This window comes from Dipodomys merriami, unplaced genomic scaffold (genome assembly GCF_024711535.1).
Source record: "Dipodomys merriami isolate MVZ:Mamm:240054 unplaced genomic scaffold, mDipMer1.0.p SCAF_12, whole genome shotgun sequence".
In the NCBI taxonomy this organism is placed as follows: domain Eukaryota; kingdom Metazoa; phylum Chordata; class Mammalia; order Rodentia; family Heteromyidae; genus Dipodomys; species Dipodomys merriami.
In genome coordinates this window covers 22123640-22142703 of record NW_027202493.1, presented here as the reverse complement: position 1 = coordinate 22142703, position 19064 = coordinate 22123640, and the positions used below count along the sequence as shown (strand labels likewise).

Sequence of the window (19064 nt, the reverse complement as noted above, 5' to 3'; positions counted from 1 at the left end):
GGATTTAATTTGATATTAAGCATTTTTATTAACAGATTTACTATAGCAGTTTACTTCAGTATCTGAGTCCGAGATTATATAATCTTTGGCCGCTGAGGTAGACATAAATTATAGTAAGCATCCTTGTTCCAAAAGTCTGGGCCTTTCCATCCACACCAGCCCTGGAGAAGGAAAGGAAATGTTTACAACATTATGAGACTTCAGGGTAGAAATTCTAAAATGAAGCTCTATTAGTGACATTATAGAATTCTCAGATTTTAAAACTTTTATTTCTACACGAGTCTGTAAAAACTGAATTCAGATACTATATGTTATCCCTTCGAAGAAGTTTTACAGCTCAGGTGACTGATAGCATGTAATGCCCTGATTTGCTGATGGACTGTGTTATCTTAGTTATACCCATGAGTGCAAATAGGTAGCCTTCAGTGCATTTAGGTTTGAGGAAATGTAGTGAGAAAGCTCAGCTTGCCCCATGCATTAGTGTGTTTTCATTTTCCTCATGCTATAAGCAGTTCTTTCCATTATTCATCTTCAGCATATTAAGACTGAAGCACAATCTTGTTATGAATATGGACTTTTATCACATTTCTGATTTTTAATTAAATATATATCTTTTATTGAAACCTTACTGTACAGAGGGCTTACAGTCACATGAGTAAGATATGAGTCCATTTCCTATCCAGCATTGTTAGCCCCTCCTTTGTTTTTCCCCTAAGGGAAAAACAGTCCTTTCCTTCCTACCTCCCTAACACTTCCCTCCCCTCTCCCCAAGTTGTAAAGTTTGTTTTCAACATAGGGTACTTGTTATGAATATGGAAGTTGATCACATTTGATTTATTTAAAGAAGAAAAAGCAGAGGACTGGTCTATATAAGGCTACATAATACTCAAATGAGTTGGTTTGAGAAACACTAGTGAGGCTTGTTACCATGGTGTGACAAGTGAATTAACTGTAGCTGACTCAGAAACTGCTGGGCATTGTGGCAGGGCTGAAAGTCAAAGTGCCTTAGGACAACTGTGAACTAGCTCTCTTCTCACATGGAGGGCTGGCTCACTATAGATGCCCTTTTCTTTTTGATTGTAAAGATAAGATACATACTGAAAGATCAAAGTAAAAAAAGTGTCAGCCCTTTCCAGGTAAGCACCATAACGTTTCAATAATTGTTGAATTCTGTTTCTATACATTATAACTCCCTTATATTTTTATCAAAATATTAAAAAAAATCTGAGCTCTTAAATCTGTCTTCTTAGAACAAGTATGAAAAAGACATTATCTCTTGTTTAGTCTTTTTTTTTGTCAGTTTAGGGCTTGAACCCTGGGCCTAGATGCTGCCTTTGAGTTCTTTTGCTCAAGGCTGGCATTCTAGCACTTTGAGCCACAGCGCCACTTCTGGTTTTTTGGTTAATTGGAGTCTCATCCACTTTCCTGCTCTGGCAGGCTCTGAACCGTAATCCTCAGATCTTAGCCTCCTGAGTAGCTAGGATTATAGGCATAAGCCACCAGCAACTGACTTTGGTTTAGCCTTTATTGTACCTTCACATCACCAGTACTTCTGAGGCTGTGTTGTAGCTTCCAAGTTTCCCTCTCCCTCCCTCTCTCCCTCTCTCTCTCTCTCTCCCTTTCCCTCCCCTCTTTTTCCATCCTCTCCTTCCTCCTCCTCACCCCTTCTGCTCTTCCTTTCCTTCCTGTGATACAGAACCCAGGGCATTATACCTTCTAGAAAAGCATTCTTTGGCTTCATTCATTCATTTATTCAGTCATTCACTTGCCAATCCTGGGGATTTCACTCAAGGCTTGGGTGCAGTCCCTGAGCTCTTTTGCTCAAGGCTAGTACTCCTACCACTTGAGCCACAACTCCACTTCCAGCGTTTTATGGTTAATTGGAGATAAAAGTCTTATGGACTTTTCCTGCCCAGGCTGGCTTTGAACTATCATCTTCAGAGCTCAGTTTTCTGAGTAGCTAGGAACATAGGTATGAGCTACTGGTGCCCAGCTGCTGACTTGCTATATGTATTTTTTAAATACAGTTTATTCTGTTCTATTGGAAGACATTGTAAACTTCAATATGTTTGTCTATGCAAAGTTATAAAGAGTATTCCAAAGGAATGTATCATGAACTTTGTGTAGGTTTAATAACTGAAAAGATTTTTTTGATTTTACAAATTTATCCTAAATTTTGCCCTTTGCAGGTTGTGTTTTTCTTGTCCTCCCTATTTGAGACCCTTCACCTTAGAATACCTTCTTAGAGTGTAATCTGCCCTTGGTTTAATAGCCAGGGTGCTATCCTTTACTTCTGGATTCTTTACATTGTATCTAAATTTGTATTAAATGGTTACATACCTTTTCTAAAATAACTTGCAGATCTTCAGCACCTGTGTAATGGGGGTCTAGAATCAGAAATTTTATCTGTCCTGTAATCTCATTCCATGCAACACCTAGTATAGTGTGAGCCAACACTCCTCCTCCTAAGAAGAAACAGGAGATACAAGAGGCATAAATGAGTCCCAATTGACTATTCAATTCACATTTGAAAAAATCATTTGGCCTATTAACTGTCTTGAAACAGCAATAATGTTGACTGCTCTCCCTATACTGTAAAAGACCTTGATGGCAAATATACTGTGAAAAGATAAGAATGAATCTTTAAGACATAAAAATGCAATCCTACCTTTAATCATATCTCCTTTCAAATTTCTTAAAGTATATCTAAAAAGGGTCTTAGAGGTCCAACCTCCTCCAAACACAGTTGTCATCAGTGCCGTTGTACCTCTTACAGTAGATGGTGCTGCTGCCTCTGCTCTGAGCATTGCCAGTCATCTGGCCCATCCACTTGCAAACGTTCTTTGTGATGTGCTGCTGACATTGGCCTATCTCCATCCCCACATAGTAGTCTTAGCTTGCCATTTGTCATTACAGAACAAATGTTATTCTTTCTTCAATCATGAGGCATTAGATCAGCGAATGCAATCATTTTATAAATTACAGAATCACACAGCCAGCCAAATTGTAACAGAGCCATGACTTCTAATGCTGTGTCAAATGACTGTCACTTCCTTTTTTCATTGCCCTTGGGCCTTTAAATGTTTAAACATAGTCATTATTTCTCTTCTCAACTTTTATTTCTGGCTATTACAGGCTTTATTATTAGTAATTTTTGTAACCTCTCCATTTTGGAAACTGAAAAAAAAATTCCAAAGATCAATATGTTTTAAAAGTTAAAAATTTTAAATGTTGAAAATGGTTTATTTTCTATAACATTAATACTATATATCTGTAAGTTTTATTGAGTCTCTACTCCACTGCCAAAAGAACCCAAGGTCCCCAAAAGAACTCACCAATCATCACTGGAGTGCCTTCACTCTGGAAGTGACTGGCCAGTTCCCGTCCTTGAGAAGCCATTTCTGAACCTTGGCTAGAAAGAGACCATTTTCTATCAGTTAACCTACTGCTCACACTAAGATGAAATAATGACCTTTTTTTTCTTTATGGTTTGTTATTGAAAACAAGAGCTAAAATTTAAATGATAGGATTGACAGCTTCTATCTATCTATCTATCTATCTATCTATCTATCTATCTATCTATCTATCTATCTATCTATCTATCTATCTATTTTAAGCTGGTCCTGGGACTTGAACTCAGTGCTGTCCCTGAGCTTTTTCCCTCAATCAAGGCTGGCACTCTACTACTTGAGCCACAGCTTCACTTCAGCTCTTTAGTAGATTAGTCTTCTTGGACTTTCCTGCCCTAGTATGGCTTTGAATTGCAATCCTCAAATTTCAGCCTCCTGGGTAGCCATGGTTCCAGGCATGAGCCATTGGTAGAGACTATTAACTGTTAGGAAAGAAGCAGAAAGACCTTGATGTTTTGCTTTTGTAACTGGATGAAAGTTGTGGATTTTTAACATGATACTGAAGCTGGTCACACCTTAATGCCCAGAGGGCTCTTATGGGTAGATTTAACTATCAACAACATGAGTTTTAAGTCTTAGCTTCTTGCACAAACATTCTACCAACTTGAGCTATCTTGAGCTATGTACCCAGCTCAAGGTTTGAGCTGTGGAACTTCAGAGTTTGTATTCTCTTCATTAAGTTAGAACCAATAAGCTGGGCACTGGTTGTTCACGCCTGTAATCCTAGCTACTTGGGAGGCTGAGATCTGAGTATCATAGTTCAAAGCTAGCCCCAGCAGAAAAGTCAAGAGACTCTTATCTCCAGTTAATAACAACAACAAATAAAAGCTGGAAGTGGATCTGTGGCTCTAGTGGTAGAGTAGTAGCCTTGAGCGACAAAGCTCAGGGACAGCATCCAGGCATCCAGGACAGCATCAACATTAGGACCAACACACACACACACACAAAACCAAACAAAACAAATTATGCCCAATAATACCTGCCCTGTGTACATGATAGAAGACATTCTAGGACAGTATACTTGCCTGTGAAGCCAATATGAAAACAGCAAAATGTTTTCAGGTACAACACACTATTATTTTAGGAAGTATTTTGATATAGCATTTAATTGTTTTCTTTTTGAGAAAACAAAGATGGTTCTGAAATGGATGGTGAACTTAGAACTACTGAACTTTACATACCATTATCAAAAAATAGTAAAAAAAATAGTAAATTGAACCATCTTAAGCTGAGGTTTTTTTCATTTGTTTGTTTGGTTTTTTTGGAGGTGCTAGGCAGTATTAAATCTTAGCTCTTGGCTTAGTGGATAACAAGGCAAATAGAGTTGTTTGTTTTTTTTTTGGGTCTGGTCATGGGGCCTGAACTCTGGGCCTGGGCGCTGTCCCTCAGCTCTTCAGCTCAAGGCTAGCGCTCTACCACTTGAGCCACAGCACCACTTCCGGCTTTTTTCTTATGTGGTGCTGAGGAATCGAACCCAGGGCCTCAGGCATGCAAGGCAAGCACTCTACCACTGAGCCACATTCCCAGCTCGGCAAATATAGTTTTAATGTACCCAAACTTTGACTTTTTAAAAACAGTCCTTTTCTTCTTAGTCTCCTGTCAATATTTGGCATTGATTTCCATAACCACTCCAAAATGTTATTGTGAAGTCAAACATATTAAAAGTCCTTGGTTAATAAGAAGACTGTCACTAAAATTTTCAATAGGAAATATATTTTAGTGCATAAGTTCACCCAGTAGGAGTAAGTAGTAGCAAAAACTGTGTGCTCATGCCTCTAATTCTAGATACTTCAGAGGCTGAGCTCTAGAGCATGAAAGTTCAAAGTCAGCCTGGGCAGAAAAGTGTGCTACATACCATCTCAAATAACGACAACCACAAAAACCCAAACCCAAAAGACCCCCACAAAAACACAACAGCAAAAGTAAAGCTAGAGGTGGCGTAGATCAAGCGTTCCAGCTGAGCAAGCAAGATGAGCAAGACTGAGAGGCTCTAAATTCAAGGCCTAGCACTAGAAAAGAGAGAGAGAAAGAAAGACAGACAGACAGAGACAGAGGAGAAGAGGAGAAAAGATGAAAAGGAGAAAAGGTGTGGTCAGAAATAGCAACAGTCATTAACTTATATTTTCTTATATTTAAATATTAGAATTGTGGAAAAGATAAAATGTTAACTGTTGATTTATTAGCATAAAAGAAAAAAGCAGGAAGCAAACATAAAGGTTAGCTGCAGATTAACATTTGATTTTCTCCTTTTAGGACTTAAAAGATTTTTTTCTTTTTTTAAAATTTAATTTTATTGTAAAGGTAATGTACAGAGGGGTTACAGTTATAAAAGCAAGGTAATGAGTACGTTTCTTTTCGAACAGTATAACCCCCTTCCTCGTTTCTCCCACTTCTTTCTTTCTTTCTTTTTTTTTTTTTCCCTGACTACACCTCTCTTTCTGGGGCCAGGGAACTGTTTGCTTAGGTTTTTTGCTCAGGATTGGCATTCTACCACTTGAACTCCACTTCTAATTTGTTGGTGGTTAATTAGAGATAAGAATCTCACAGAATTTCCTGCTTTGAACCATGACCCTCAGATCTCAGCCTCTTGACTAGCTAGGATTATAGGCATGAACCATTGGCACCCAGCTGACATTTTGAAGATTTAAGCACAACAAAATTAGACATTCTAGCTACAACTTGACTGGAAGTTAATGCATTTCTAAGTTTCCCTTTTTGGTCTAAAATGGGGCAAAGATAATTCAAGTACATATCACAGTTTAGTCATAAAAATCTTATTAGCAAGTAATATATAAATAACAAATACATACTTGTAGAGTTAAAATGAAACTGACAAAGCAATGGGATAATAAAGAGGAAGAGAAAGGAATGAAAATAAATGAGGGAAAAAAGATACCAGTTTTTTTTAATTAGTTTAATAAAATGACAGCCTATCACTTTGAAAGGATTTAGCTAATTTCACAAAGCTTCCTTACCTGACAAACAGTATTTTTGAAGTTACACCAATCAGTTGGTTCAGTACCAGCTGTACCTCAATGGATCCAATCCATTGTCGTGATCCCACAAATGTTGCTGGTTTGTCACCGGCATCAACTAGAGCCTTTATATATTAAAAATATTTTTTAAAAAATCCATATTTAAGACAATTTTAGGGTATTTTTCCTGATTTACAAGTACAAGAATATTTTTCCCAAAGCAGAAATACATCTCAACTAGTAGGTAATTTGATTATTAATGGTCTAGTAAGAGCTGAGCTAATACAATGTACAATTGATTGTAATTTCAAATGGCATGTTTAATACCTGCTGAATCTCTCTGTGTGTTGGAATGGACCTCTCTGTGTATCCCTGATGTTTGAACCAAGAGCAGATTGTCTGCAGCGATCGATAGGCACAGCCCCAGCCATTGTCGTCCAGCCGATCTTGCATATAATGATGGTAACCGTATGTGCCCTGGACCACATAAGTCTATATAAAAGAAGAAATATACTCAAGTACTAACCCAGAAGCATAATACTTGCATATATGCCTCCATCTTGTGTACTGTTCTGAGAGCTGGACTTCTACTTTAGATCCTTATAAAAATGTTCACAGATCTATGGTTTAATTTGATATCTTCTTGGGTTTTTCCCCCTACACAACCATAGTCCTTGTCAAAGATCTAGAAAGGCCTGCCTTCTCACTTCCTTTACAACTTTATCTTTTACACATTTCCTCATCTGTTAATTTGCTTTTGTTTCAAATTTACCATGGACAATCTGGCATCAAAGCCTTACAGTTCTCTTGGTTTTAAACACATTTTTCCCAAATAATTTTATAGTTTTCAGCCTTCCTTCACAAAGGAAGACCTCTACCTTCAAATGGTGGAGGTCTTTCCCTACCAACCAACTAACTAACTAAATACATTCATACATGTAATACTATATACATCTATAAATGTACACGTATTCTTACACTGATACACAACATTTATTCAAAGTACTTACTGCTATTTCACACATAACCTATTATTATTTTTTAAATATCTGCCTATCCACAGTAATTTGTGAGCTGCTAAGAACATGCAGTGTTGTATTCATTCTGGGCCCAAGCTTTTTCAGCAGGCTGGCACACAGTTGATGTAAATTTTGTTGAATAAATGATGACTTACTGAGCACAAGAAGGAATAAAGGATGTATAAAAAAAACAAAATGGGGAAGAATACTTGTGTAATTTTGAAAACCTGACAGCTCAGCGATATAACTTAATGATTAAAATACTGACAGCACATAATCATGTAATTCTTACTTGTTGTATAATGCTGACATTCATATGTCTTTTCAAAAATGTTGATATTTTTTAAAAGTCAATACAGAAGAGTTAGGGAATGAGTTTAAAAAAATGGCAGGGGGTAGGTAAGACAGAAATACACACATGATAATGTTTCAGCTCTGAAATAGGAGCTCCTTGGTACTCATTTCCTTGCTGTGTTATTCAGTGCAGTTTTATATATGCTATATGCACAGGCCAAGTGCTATAAAATAAATGTTAAAAATATATAAAGGCGTTTGCATTTTTGTAATACAGATAAGGAATGCATATCACTGCCTAAAACCAGCCAGGTGCTGGTGGTTCATGCCTGTAATCCTAGCTATTGAGAAGGCTCAGATCTGAGGGTGGTAGTTAGCCAGCTGGGGCAGAGAAAGGTCACTGAAACTCTTATCTCCAATTAACCTATGGTTCAAGTGGTAGCGTGCTAGCCTGGAGCACAAAAGAAATTCAGAGACAGCACCCAGGGTCTGAGTTCAAGCCCCAAGACTAACACAGAAACCAAAAACTAAAATCATTCTGCATTTACTTAGAAATTTCTGGGTATTTTGATTAGTAAGGAAATATTAAGAATGGAAAATGAATATATGATACAATACTTACCCTGAAGGAGTTCTAAATATTGTTTGATAGAGAAAACACTTATGTTACCATATACTAGAAAACAATCAAGAATTTTCTTGTTGGCTGGAAAGTTAAGTTTTGTACTTTGACTAAATCCAATCTACTAGTATCTGAGTTAGCTCTAATGAGCATCTGTTCCTTGCAACCAGGTACATGGTATATAGAAAGTAAGTTTAACACCCTATTTAGAGTGTTTCTAGAGTGTAATTTGTGTATATCCATTCTTAATTAGCATGAATTCTCAGGTTTAAACGAGAAAGACCGTTAAATTAGAGAATGAAATCTTAGGAAGAGAAATATGGTATATCCTCTCTACTCCTAAACTTAGATCATTGTTAATTACTACTACCTTAAACGATGACTGTTGAGAGAGATAAGAGATTTTTTTAGAGATGATATATACACTAAAATTCTCCAACAACAATAACAACACAAAAACAAATACTTTTAATGATCAATTGACTCTTATAAACAATTGGTTAACTTACCATACCAGTCTCTATGTTAGGTGGATTAAGATAAGTATGTGGATTTCTAATGTAACCATCTTTGTATGGTTCATCTGGGAAATGATAAGCATTAGACCTTTTGAAATAAGGTCTGTCATGAGGCAGACTGAAGAGATCATGTAACTCCTAAATGAAATGAAAATCAATAGATAAAAAGTTAATTATTACATTCCTAATTAATGAATAAATTCAAACTATGCAAGGTATACAACAGAAAAATGAAAGATATTGATTATAAGTTTGTAAACACATGATTTAATTCATTAAGGCCAGAAGAACCTAACAAAATTTCTTTTTATGTTCATAAATGTATAGAAACTGGGCGAGATGGGAAGGGATGGGAAGGGGAAACAAAGGAGGAGGCAACAATGCTTGATAAGAAATGTACTCATTAGCTTGCTCATATAATTGTAACCCCTCTGTACGGTATTTTCACAATAAAAAATTTAAAAAAAGGAGAAAAAAATGTATAGAAACTGAAAGGGAACACAAAAAAATAAAAATAATTTGTTAGAGCAAGAGACCTGGGATGTTTTATTCATTATAGCATACTCTATTAAAATACATGTAGGCTAAAGACTGGTTTTGAAACTAAATGAAAAATTACAATAAACAATTTTATAATATTTTAATATTAGAATTGTGGAAAGGATAAAATATATTAATTGGCCACATTGTTGGTTTATTATCATTGAAGAAAAGCGCAGGAGTCAGATGCTGGTGGCTCACACCTATAATCCTAGCTATTCAGGAGGCTAGATCTGAGAATTGTGGTTTAAAGCCAGACAGGGCAGGACAGTCCCTGAGACTCTTATATCCAATTAAACACCAGAAAACCGGAAATGGTACTGTGGCCCTAGTGTTAGAGTGCTTGCCTTGAGCTGAAGAGTTCAGGGATAGCGCCCAGGCCCAGAGTTCAATCCCCATGACCAACCAAAAAACAAAAACAAAAAACAAGAAAGAAAAGCAAAGGAGGCAAACATAAAGGTCAGTTGAAGATCAACATTTGATTTTCTCCTTTCAAGACATACAAAAAATTAAGACTCTCTCTATATAACACTAGTGGAAGTTAACAGGCTCACAACTGCACCACGCTACTCAGGAGGCTGAGATCTGAGGATCTCAGTTGAAAGCCAGCAAGAAAGTCTGTGGGACTCTTATCTCCAATAAAAAGGCAAAAAGCCAGAAGTGGAACTGTGGCTCAAGCAGTAGATCGGGAACCTTCAGAGATAAAGCTAAGGTACAGCACTCAGGCCCTTAGTTCAAGCCCTTGTTCTGGTACACACACACAAATGATATTTTCTCATCTACATAAAAATGCATAATAGTTACAAAAAGTTTAGCACATCGATATACTAGTGGTTTCAACAGATCTGCTTGTGTGGTATTGCCTCAGAGAGCCAATTCACCAGATTCAGAGTGTTATAGTATCAAACCTTTGCGACACAGGTGAGGAAGATGCTACATGCTATAATTTGATGAGTATCTGGCCTCAGATCAAAAAAATATCCTTAAAAACAACAACAACAGCCCTTTTGCCAATGAATTTCATTTCTTTCAATGGTGGACATGTTTCCTCCAGAATTCCTTTTGTAACAACCAAATAATCTTAGTCATAGAGAATATTACTAAAATCATAACAATTAGCACATATTCTTTTTTACTCTAATTTCTTCACAAATCACAGATAAATCACAATATAATTTCTATTTACTGAAAACTGAAATTACAAAATAAATGATAGTCATTATTGTATTTCTCAGCATAAATGAACTGGTTTTACCTTTCTATAGGCCTGCAGCTGACCATCTGGTATTCCCGATGGATATGAGATTGTTACAAGACCTTTCTCCCCTGGTAATGAAAAGTGAAGTGGTTCAGGGATCACAATAGATGTTCCTTTCATATATCTCAAAAGGCATTTTTCCATATCAGTTAGCTGATTATGAATTGCAGCCACTAGAAATTTACGAACTCTGTGGGGGAAACATTAACATGCATTAACTGTAACTAACTGCACAGTCAGTATATCCCTAATATAGTCGAAAACAAAATAGAACAAAAACTACATTTGATTGGACCAGGTAAACTACACGCAATTGTTCTGAGTGGATAAAGGGAAACCTAGGTTTTTGAATGTCCTACTACTTCCTTCAAATAAACATTTCCTGACTAGATGACTCTAGTTGTTATTAAACAAGGAACAAATCAGAGTAAAAACAACCACCACCCTGGATATTCTTAAGTATCATTGTAAAAATGGGTTCTGATTGCTTTGGGGACAAATCCTTATTATAATATGATGGTAACACCATAAAGATACTTACTTTCCCCATGTTTCTTCTGGAGAGATAGAAACAACTGCGTCGACTGGCAAGGTCATATTAACATAGTGGTGTCCTCTGCTTTCCCTTTCGATAATGGGGGTTACAGCCGCCAGAGAGGTTGACATTTCCAGCATAAGATCTATATTTACTATTTGTTGCTATACAGATAAACAGTAACAATCAGCTTGAGGAACATGAAACACTAAAGATAAGAGTAAAAGGACTTTTTAAAGGACAACAAAGTTATGTTGTTTAAAAGCAATTACAAGCCGGGCACCGGTGGCTCACGCCTGTAATCTTAGCTACTCAGGAGGCTGAGGTCTGGGGATCGCCACTCAACGCCAGCCTGGGCAGCAGGGTAGAAAAGTCTGTGAGACTCTTGTCTCCAATAAACCACCACCAGAAAACTGGAAGTGGTGCTGTGGCTCAAGTGGTAGAGGGTTCACCTTAAGCTGAAGAGCTGAGGGACAGTGCCCAGGCCCAGAGTTCAAACCCCACAACGAACCAACCAACCAACAAACAAAAAAAAACCCAATTACAACCCAGGGCCTTCAGCATGCTAGGGAAGTACTCTACCACTATTGAACTACAGTCCCTAAAAGAAGTTCCTCTCTGCTCAAAAATAGTCTATGGAAAAATGGAAAGTGAGTAGGATGTAAAGATGAAACCAGACCAGCCATGTGTAGATAAATGTTAAAACTAGGTATAGGTTCACTGGGGTTCATTATACTACTCTCTCAACTTTTGTATAGACTGAAATCTTTTTAAAGTCATATGAATAACATAAAAAAACCACTGACTTACAGTTTAACAAAACGAATACCCAGAAGTTGGAACATGTATTGTTGGTGAGGGGGGAGATTAAAGAAGGGGCAGACAAATGGAGAGAAGAAGAGTGGGAAAATGTAGTTATTAATACTAAACGTCTATGTGTGCAAATGGAACTAGGAAAACGGAGGGAATGAGTGGGGTTGGGAGAGATGAGGGAGAATGACAGAAGGGGTGATAGTGACCAAGGTGCATTGTATTCACAAACTGACATGCCGAATTGTACAACTTGTGATGTAGAACTACTTAAGGACAATAAAAAGAAATCAAATGAATACCATAAGATAGCCACATCAACATAACTTTAAAAATAGAATTATATGCTCCTGGTTTAAATACATAAAGAACCCTAAGAAAATGTTGAGTTCTACTTACTACGTTAAATCTGTGCAGTGGTATAGAACAATGTTGAAACTACCTTCTGTGTATTGAACAAAGCTAGAAAAATAGAGGAATTTGGGAGTTAGGAACTCTGGGGAGGCTGAAGTAGAATTGGAGGCACAAATAAGACTTATAGAGGTAAATAGGAATAAGTGTTATGTGTGTGTTTGTGTATGCAGTGTGTGTGTGTGTGTGTGTGTGTGTGTGTGTGTGTGTGTGTGTGTTCCATGTAAAATGAATGCTTCCTGAGCTAGAGCAGGTAGAGGTCTAGGTGCACTTGGAACATCTTACAGAGGAAAATACAAGTACAGAGGGCTCAAAATGCCAGAGCCAACTTGAAGAGGATTTTAGTAGCTGAATCTTGGAAAATATGAGGGTCAAAATATCTAATGACAATAAATTTATAATCTCCTGTATAAAATAAGAAGCCGTATTTCCATGAGGAAAGCTCTTCCTCTCTGTATAACGCTATCTAATAAAGACAAAGGAAATGACAGACCTAGAAAAATCACTGTGGGGCTGGGAAGGTGGCTCAGTGGTAGAGCGCTTGCCTTGCACGCATGAGGCCCTGGGTTCGATTCCTCAGCACCACATAAGCAGAAAAAGCGGAAAGTGGCTCTGTGGCTCAAGTGGTAGGGTGCTAGCCTTGAGCTGAAGAGCTGAGGGACAGTGCCTAGGCCCAGAGTTCAGGCCCCATGACTGGCAAAAAAAGAAAAAAAGAAAAAAAGAAAAAAAGAAAAAAAAGAAAAGAAAGAAAGAAAAATCACTGTGGTACAACTATCAGATCAATACTAAATTCTGGCAGGTTTTATCAGTGGATGCTAAAAGTGGTGGGTAAAAATCTGATGAATTAGAAGTCTCAATGTATGTTCCCATGACATACTGATCACAATGGGAAAATACAGTACCTAAACAGTGGAGAAAAAAGGTGGATACCATCAAAAGTAAGTGATTAAAGCTACCATGACCCATGGCAGAAAGAGACCGGTAGCATTTGCTACAGTTTTGGTTAATATACTGTGCAGAAAAGGACATAACAACTCTTCTATGATATTCCTGCCAATAATGCAGGAATCTAATCACAAAGAGGCAACAAAACCAATCCAAAGTAGGGGACATAATAGAAAGTAACTGCCACATATTACTTAAAATACGAAGCTCCACGTCTTGCTAATGTTCAAATTGCCTCTGTCCACAATCTTTTGTACACTCTACGTTGATAAATTTAACAGTTCATCCCAGTGGTATGTTACACATGACCAACACTGAGCCCATCCTCCCATCTTCCAGCTTTAGCCAACAAGAAACTAATTATGATGCTGTATCCAAGAGGTTCAAAGCCCAACCCACAGATTCTCCTAATTATCTCTTGCATTCAGTCTCTTTTTATTATTTCCCTAACTAGTGAGTCAGTTAGGCCTCTCCAACCATGTTCACCATTTATCATCTAATCGCCTAGGGAAACACTGAAGCAATATCAACTTTGTACAACTTCTTGAAGAAATGAACTCATTTTTATCACTAGCATCTGGCAAAGTTTGTAGCAAAGGGAAGATACTTGGTAATACTGGAATCAAGAACCCGAAGAAATACTTAACATTTGTTATCTTTCAGAGCATAATGTGTCACTACATCATGTTTAGGAATGAGTCCTTTATCTGCAGAACTATTTATCACAGCACTGTTTATAATAGTAAACTGTAGAATTAGCTAACATCCCCAAAAGCTGATAAACAGGTAAAGGCAATGTGGTATACAGCTATTAAAGAAGAATGAAATATGTCATTTTTAGAAAACTGGATGGAACTGGAGATAACTGCGTTGAACAAGATAAGGCAAAAGTAAAAAGCTAAGTAGCACATGTTGTTGCTCATCTGTAGAATCTAGACCTAAAATGAAGGTGATGGTGATAATTATAAAAATTAGACATGAGCATAAAAGGAGCACTTTCTGTAGGAAGAGGGATCAGCAAGAAGGAGGAAGGGGAAAAGAGGGTAGTGGGGGACAGGATAAAGAGCATAAAAGTACATTATACCCACATTCACACACATACACACACACATCACATCACACACACACATATATATGAAAACAACATACTGAAATCACCGAACACTGACTTAAAAAGGGAGGAGGTGGGAGGCAGGTTGAAGGAATATAATGGAAGGGGTAAATATGTTCAAAATACATTGAACACATCTACAGAATTACCACAGTGAAGTTCCCTTGAACTATGAATGTATATAAAAAAGAATGTGTTTTTCATATTTACTTTAACATAATTAGTAAATGTGCTCAAGTGTGTTTAATTTTTGTGGGAGCAAAGAAGGCATTCAAAGGCCTTTCTTCTAAAAGTTTAGATATGTAAAACAGATATATAACCACTTTGGACTTCAATAATCTGTTCCATAAAAATAAAAGGGTTACATGAAATGATCTCTCAGATCTCACTCAGCTCCAAATGGAAGGACAGAACATTTTTACCACCAGAGAAGGCAGATGAATTGCTTACCATGTCTGGCAGCCTTTTGTCTTTCTTTCTCATGAATTTCCATTTTGTATCTTCTTCCTGCTCAAACCTAAATTTTTAACAGACATTTACAACTGTGAAATGATGTTTGGCAATGATTTCTAGAAGTCCTTGAGCATACTCACTGAATAAAGCGCATTACGTTCTTACAAGCAGAGCTATCAGTCAGCTCTCCTGGGATGGTGTTTATGTCGCTGTTAGGCCAGACGTACACGGAACTGTGGCAAATTCTAAATACGAGGGCATCTGAGGAAAGCTTTGCTGACAGGTCACTCAGTGCATGTTTTAGTACCTTTCTGATAAAAATTTCTAAATTAAAAGGATAAAAACAGACATGAAAAAATTTCAACATGAATAAATCCAAACTCACACAAAAGGAGAATATAGTAAGGGTGATTCTCAAACACCCATTTGCATTTTCAATAATTAGAACAACTCTTTGCTTGTCTTCTTAAAAAATAAAGACAAAGCCGGGCGTCAGTGGCTCATGCCTATAGTCCTAGTTACTCAGGAGGCTGAGCTCTGAGGATCGTGGTTCAAAACCAGCTCAGGCAGGAAAGTACTTGAAACGCTTATCTCCAAGAAGCCACCAGAAAAATGGAAGTGGTGCTGTGGTTCAAGTGGTAGAGCGCTAGCTTTGAGCTAAAGAGCTGAGGGACAAGGCCTAGGCCCAGAGTTCAGGCCCCACAACCAAAATAAATAAACAAATAAATAAATAAAGACAAAATTTATAGACTATACAATCCATTCTTTTCAATTATACCATTCAGTGGCTGTTAGAATAGCCACAAGGTTTTACAACCATTACTGTACAACCCCAGAACATTTTAATCATTTTCACAGAAATCCTGCTCTATCAGTAGTTACTCTTCATTCCGCATTCACTTTGCACTCATAATCTTACAAAGCTTCTCTGCAGCCCTAGCACACAAATCATACCTTTCATAAATGATTTCATTTGTTACAAGGGTATGAGCTATCATCCTTCAGAGATGTCAAGTTCTCTAGCTCCCACTCTGACCACTCTACACTAAGTTTTGGACTCAACCAAATGCTTATTGGGAACTTTCATTGGTGGTTCCATCTCAAAAGAAACAAGCCCCAAACACAGCTCATCATACTCCTCCTCTGATATTCTCTATCTCAGTTTGGGGAAACAGCCCAAGTTGCAAGCAAGAAGACATCCTGATATTTGCTTTACACAAATCTAGTTGATGTTTCTCCCACAAATTTCTAGTATCATCTCAATCTAATACAGGATTTAAAAGAATGGGTTCTGGAAATATAGGATTATTATGTATAGCTGCAAGTCTGCAATGTTCAAATCTAGATATATCAATCACATTATACTTATTTTATATTTATTATGACAATTTATTTGAGAAGGTCGTAAAGTTTCCTTAGGTAGGGGACATCTTTTTCTGATTTTTCACAGAGTTATTCCCTTGGGCTGGTAAATTTAAATTTCATTTAATCTACTTTCTAAATATATAATCTTAGCAGTGATAAGAATATCACTGATTTCATTGGCAAATTAAATTTAACTTAATATACTAAATTTAAATTTGATTTAATCTGCTTTCCAAATATATAATCTTGAGAGTGATAGGAATGCTACTCATTTCATTTGCAAAATGGAAAAGTGGTCAGTATAGTTCATCATCAGTGCTATAATAAAGGGGGAGAATTCCTTGGAAAACCTACCGTCAGCAGTTGCCAGCTGAAAAGCCAGATCAAGGCCTCCTCTTATTCTGAAGAGTATATCGGCAGTTTCTGAAATCACCTACAATAGATAAACCCAAAACTCCCTTGTAAAGCAAAATACATGCATCATAATATAAATTAGAGTCTATACGAGTTTAGGGTAATCTTCAAATTATTTGCATTAACTCCTTGTTTCACACAGAAATATAGAACAATCCCACTCCTAAATTCTATTCCAACCTTTACTCCATACTTGAAATCATCTGAGGAACTTAAAATTCTGAAACCTGGGCTGTAGCCCAGATGTATTTTTGGTGAATTGGTATAAGGTGGGTTTAGGCACAAGGCACCAGGGATTCTAATGTGAAGAAAATGCTGGGAACTACTGCTTTAAGCCAACTATTTCCAAATTATAGTCTAGATAGGTTTAGCAAGAACAGAATATATCAATGGTAAAGATCTAGTTCAAGAATGTGACAAGAGCATTAAACTTAACATGATGACACCTAGTGGTCAAGACGATGAGAGAAAACTAATACTTAGCAAGGCAATTAGAACTCGTCTTACAAGGTGGCAAATAGTGATTTTGCATTTACAAAGTTACAGTCTAAGAACATTTACAACCCAGACAGAGATTATGATATAAGGATGTTAACCTATCAACAAGAAAGTGGTTACATAACTATGAATTCACAGAAAGGGTAATTTTAGAGAAAGACTAAATGGTTTAGATGAATGGCTTGTCACTTATAGAGGAAAAAAGTAATTGTAAAATAAAAATGACTAACCATTCTTAACTTGGGTCCGCATGCTGAGTTCTAGCATGGATGATATATGATAAATGACTATTCTATTTTATGTGTGTGTGGGGTGGGGAAAGGGGAAGGATCTTGTGTGGGGAGAGATTACATTTAAGAAAAACTTTCAAAGATTTTATCAGATTGTTAACAGATGTCACAAATAGGCTGAAGAACCACACTATACCACTATGAAATAATTACTAATATCTATTTACTAAATAGACTATTACTAAATAGATATGAGGGAGGTGGAAGTAGGAGGATCGGCGTCAGAGGCTTGTCCAAAATTTCTCAAGAACTTATCTGAACAGTTAAAGTAAAAAAGAGCTGGGAGCTTGGCTCAAGTGGTAGTGGAAGTCTCTAAGTTCAAACCCCAGTACCACATACACACACAATTCAGTTAAATAAAGAACAATACTAACACACAAAATTGTCTGTGCCCATTTTGGAATGGGGGTGCGGGGAGTGGAGGTCGGTTGTGGGGCTTGAACACAGGGCCTGAGCACTCTACCACTTTGAGCCACAGCTCCACTTGGTGGTTAATTGAAGAGTCTCATAGACTTTCCTTCCTGGGTTGGCTTTGAACCATGATCCTCAGATCTCAGCTTCCTGAATAGCTAGGAATACAGGTATGAACCACCAGCAGGGTGTCTGTGCCTATTTGAATAAAGAATCCTTTTTTTTAAAGAATCATTTTTAAAGTAATAAACTGAAGATAAAAGTCAAAAAAGACAAGCAAAAGAATATTTAATTGTGCTACTGTAAGATTTTGTATAATTTAATTGCTCATCTATTCCTTTGCATAAAAGTGGAAAAGGATAGAAGGGATAACATTGATCAAATGTTATCTCCCTTGCACAACTAAAGGAAAGAAGGGGACTGGACGTGGGGAAGCCACTTCCACACAGGGACTGAGTGGTGAGGGCCTGTTTAAATCAGCTGAGGAGAGTTCTCATGGTGGCAAGGACATGAAGGACAACATCTATTTAGGAGTAGAATCCAAAGGACATGATTAGGAGAGAATCTTGGGGTGCTAAGAAAAGGGAAGTATCCGGGGTGATTTCCAGGTTTGCAGCAGGTAGGCCCAGCAGGAATGGGCTGCGCTGCCATATGCAGAGATAGGCATTTCTGGAGGAAGAGCAAGCAAATGCAGGGAGAGGGACGGTGGACGCTACGAGTCCCTTGTGAACTTGATGAAACACACACGAACTACCCAAGTGGCGGCACAGTCAGCGCTGGTGTGGCTTGGGGGCTCAGAAGAAAGGTCCAAGCAGGAGATACCAAGTTGGAGAAGCATCCTTGAGGAACACGGGCATCTGGACGAGGAGCTACGAGCAGCGCCCGTCCCAGCGAGGCAGGCCCGGGGCATTTTAGTGCATCGGGGGAGCAGTTTCCATGCAGCTGCAATTACAGCGGCGAGGCCGAGAAGAGGGCTGCCCGCGCCACACAATTCGCAGCTGCCACTGAAAGTCTTTCAGGGGCCTGAATCCGAAGGGAAAGGCAAACGTCGCGGACAAGCAGTGGCACTTACCATGTCTGCGACTTGGCTGGGACTGGAGTGCGGAAACGTCAGTCTACAGGTTCCGTGAGCCGAACAGGAAGTTGCGTCATCGCCGACTACGAGGCAGGGTTTGGACTTCCAGA

General features: G+C 37.8%; 1 protein-coding gene across 1 annotated transcript; it reads right to left on the bottom strand.

Annotated features, from left to right (window-relative positions):
* Positions 1-3: 3 nt before the first annotated feature.
* Positions 4-19030, bottom strand: Ufsp2 (UFM1 specific peptidase 2). The gene is made up of 12 exons (XM_070016388.1): positions 18952-19030; positions 16621-16699; positions 15042-15225; positions 14899-14965; positions 11178-11335; positions 10634-10826; positions 8830-8976; positions 6713-6877; positions 6386-6510; positions 3336-3412; positions 2341-2465; positions 4-161 (listed from the first exon to the last, which is right to left on the bottom strand). The coding sequence occupies exons 1-12, from the start codon at positions 18952-18954 to the stop codon at positions 75-77; spliced, it is 1410 nt and encodes a 469-aa protein (XP_069872489.1). The 5' UTR covers positions 18955-19030; the 3' UTR covers positions 4-74.
* Between the last annotated feature and the right edge of the window lie 34 nt (positions 19031-19064).